This window comes from Alexandromys fortis, unplaced genomic scaffold (genome assembly GCF_014885135.2).
Source record: "Alexandromys fortis isolate MF-2015 unplaced genomic scaffold, M_Fortis_MF-2015_v1.1 scaffold_4, whole genome shotgun sequence".
Classification (NCBI taxonomy): Eukaryota; Metazoa; Chordata; class Mammalia; order Rodentia; family Cricetidae; genus Alexandromys; species Alexandromys fortis.
The window spans coordinates 23,220,139-23,223,471 of record NW_026067944.1 but is presented as its reverse complement, the minus strand read 5'-3'; the positions used below and the strand labels follow the sequence as shown (position 1 = coordinate 23,223,471).

The following is a 3,333-nucleotide window of genomic DNA, read 5'->3' as shown; positions in this document are numbered from 1 at the left end:
AAGTGTTCAAAGCCACAGTCTCGCTTTATTCTCAGTTTTATGTCTAAACAGAAAAGACAGTTCCAATTTCTATCTTATGGGAAGAAAAATGAGCAAAAAAGCACAACCAGGCAAAATCACGCTGCCTAGCAAGAGCTTCCCTGATGGCTAGCATACAGGGGAATGCCAGCACTCAAGAGGGAGGAGAGCAGAGGGGGGTGTTGGGAAGGAGGCAGGACCACAGATGATGCTATGAGTTATTCCAGGGAAGAGTGGATGCAGAGGGAAGGCCCCTGCCTTGTGCTGCCTCTACCTAAAGCTCTTAATAAAGCAGGAGAGGGAGGTCTGTCTGAACCCAGGTGCTCCATGGCATGCTATTAGGTCCTTTTCAGCAGTCCTGTGGAGTGGGTAGGAGGAGGCAGAGCCGTTTTGAACCTAGGGAATTGGAGTAACAAAAGACAATTGGGCTGCTCACTAGAGGAGCTTGACATAGTTTGCAGGAAAGAGTCCAAAGTAGCCATGGCAACGGCCCCGCCACCAGCCTTCATCCACCATCTCAATGTCAGTGATGATGTCATCTGGATCGAAGGAGAGCTCATCGCTTCCCTCTGGGGAGGAAGTTGAGGAGACATTAGGATGGTTAGACAGGAATCCCCTAGTGCCTGTCTGTGCCAACTCTAAGCCTCAGGGAAGGAAACGGGCCCAGTCCTTTGGGCCCTTCCTTGACCCTCAGAACCCACCCTTTTTCCTATGTATCAGGGGCCACAGGTGTGCCAGGCCCTTCAAGGGGCTTCACGCTTACCTCCTTGGTAATCATACAGGGCTACAGCAGAGGTCCCTGTACCACCAGCCTCGGCAGATGATCCTGAATAATGAGAAATATAAACATTACATGGAGAAAGCAAAGAGACATGATCTCACTGGGCAGAAAGGGGAGATTCCCCCTCCATCTCTGATGCCCAGAAACTGACCACATTTGGGAGCTGCTTTCCCCTCCCCATTCACCCCACTCACCAGCCTGGTAGGACAGAGAAGGGGTGATCTCGGGCTCCAGCACATCCTCATAGTCTCCCTCTTCCTCCTCCCGCGGATCAAGCTCCCCAACGTCCTCATAGTCGTTCTCGGGCTCCTGCTGAGGCTCCGCTTCATACACTGGCTCTTCCACCACCTGGAGGCCTTCGGGAGTCCTAGGCGGCAGGGCTGGGGGCTCCTCGTCCTGAGGAAAGATGTGTGGGCCAGGAGTATTCAATGATGACCTAATGGGGTTGCCAATACCCTTGCCACCCAACCTCTTCCCTCCGTTTAGAAGCCTTTCTTCAGCAACGGTCTGCTCTTCATTCCCAGTCTCCTAAAACATGTGCCCTCTCAAAGGAAGTGACGGGGGGAACTCAAGGTGTGAGGCGAGGGATGTGGAAAGCAAGGCAGAGCCTTCGGAAAACCAGAGGAACATCAAAGCAAAAAAAGCACACTATTGGGCTACCACAGCCAAGAGAACCAACTGTCCAGGTTTGCTCAGGACTAGAGAGTTTCCAGAATGCAGGACTTTCAGTGTTAAAACCAGAGTAAGATTGGCTGCCCCTATACAGTCCAAGACATGAGAGGATGGTGTAGGGACAGACACTCTCTGGGACACTGCTTACCTCCAGGGGATTCTGTGGTGGAGTCTGCATCCTGGGCAGAGAGGGAACGGGGTGTTCTTTTATGCTTCTCATGGGTTCAGGTTCTGGGGGTGGGTGACTCTCTGCTGGAGGCCAGACCTGAAGAACAAGGGGATGATGGCTCCTTAATCTTTAGTTGGTCCAGCAAAGGGTACCTGTTGCAGCTGGTAACCACTTGGCACAGCAAAGGCCACCTGCTATCTGTTAGACTCTTATTATAGAGACTCTAACAGGTAGAATCTATAAATCCTGATGGCTTGGTTGTTGTTTTTCTCTTGACCTTCTACTACCTGGGACCAATTACACACATGGAATCTTCGCAAAGACAAGCACAACAGACTCTGCTCAGCAAGGGAGACATCTGCCTTCTATTCATTTATTCATATTTGCCTATCACTTGGACCCCCAATAACCATGCCCTCACCTCTGAGGAGATCTTCTTGGGCACTGGGGCCGGCACTGGGGCTGGCACTGGGGCTGGCACTGCTGGCTCTTCCACAGGCCTCGGTGGCTGCTGCGCTTGGCGGCTCATCTTCCCCACAGCCTTTCGCTCCTGTTGCTGCCTGGCCATCTGCTGCGCCTTCTCTTCTTCCTCTCGCTTCCTCTTCTCCTCAGCCATGGACTCAAATTTTGCTTTCAGCCCACGGGCACCACTGGACGCTGCAAACACAGATGAGGAAAATTAAGGGTGTCTTGGATTGTGAGTGGAGAGAGGAAATAGAGCAAAAAAAAAAAAATAAAGGAGAGAGATCTATTAACTATGCAGGTGGAAAGAAGATGAGGAGATGATTCATGGAGGGTGTTGGGGGCTGCGGACTCCTGGCCCCTTGACTTTCTTTGCCTGCCTCAGTCCCATTGCCTGCTGGAGTGAACGAAGTAAACAACTTGTTTTTCTGTGCCTGCAGCTGCTCTGAGCCTCATGAGTTCCTGATGGCAGGGGAAGTGGCTTCTGGTGGGTTTTACAGCTGGAAATCCCAAGAGCTGGGGCGTGGCTATCAGTTAAGAATCCCAATATAAGTTTCCCTGGAGCTCAATAAAGTTGGCGTTCTTGTATCAAAGATGACCCATGTCCCCGTGTCTCTGTATGTGTGCATATGTGTTTAAATATCCAACCCTTTCCTGGCTCGTCCTGTAGTGCAGGCGCTACAGGAGGGGAAGGCACAGAGGTTGTGAGAGGAAACTAGGACCTGGGCATCACATGGCGCTGAAGCCCAGGTTCCATATGACCAAAGGACCAGCTATCCTTTTAAAATTGTGAGTTCCTGATCCAGCATCTTTCTCAGTCTATATTCTTTAAATCTATGCATCTCCACCCGCCACCACCCTATTCCCCATGCCAAAGGTCTACTCTATCTATATTCCCCAGCTAACGCCTCACTCTTGTCTCTGTGTCTCTGTCCCTAGTTCCTTCCCTAATGCCACTCCTCTTGCCGTCCAGTAGGTCTGGATTTTCTAGGAGACAAAACTCTGGATCGATGAAAGTAGCGCTCTCATCCTCCTTGGCTTATCTCAGTGGCCAAAGGCATGCAAGGGATAGTCTTGGAGGAGAAAGAGTCAGAAGAGAAAAAACACTGAAGGGCACTGAGAAGGGAATTAAGACTAACCGGCTTCTATGGGGGTGGTCTTCTTATAAGCTGTGGTCGGGGCCTCCATTTCATTGAAGCCAACGGCACTCTGCAGGCAGAAGAACAATATA

General features: G+C 51.0%; 1 protein-coding gene across 3 annotated transcripts in view; it reads right to left on the bottom strand.

Moving 5' to 3' along the window:
* The window catches only part of Hcls1 (hematopoietic cell-specific Lyn substrate 1), a 24,487-nt gene continuing 21,154 nt past the window's right edge, over positions 1–3,333 (bottom strand). For all 3 annotated transcript variants that reach the window (XM_050148903.1, XM_050148904.1, XM_050148902.1), the window contains 6 exons: positions 3,242–3,311; positions 2,062–2,297; positions 1,620–1,736; positions 994–1,195; positions 782–844; positions 1–587 (listed from right to left, as the gene is read on the bottom strand). In XM_050148903.1, coding sequence (XP_050004860.1) covers positions 454–587; positions 782–844; positions 994–1,195; positions 1,620–1,736; positions 2,062–2,297; positions 3,242–3,311 — 822 coding nt within the window. In that variant the 3' untranslated portion in view covers positions 1–453. The remainder of the gene's footprint in view (positions 588–781; positions 845–993; positions 1,196–1,619; positions 1,737–2,061; positions 2,298–3,241; positions 3,312–3,333) is intronic.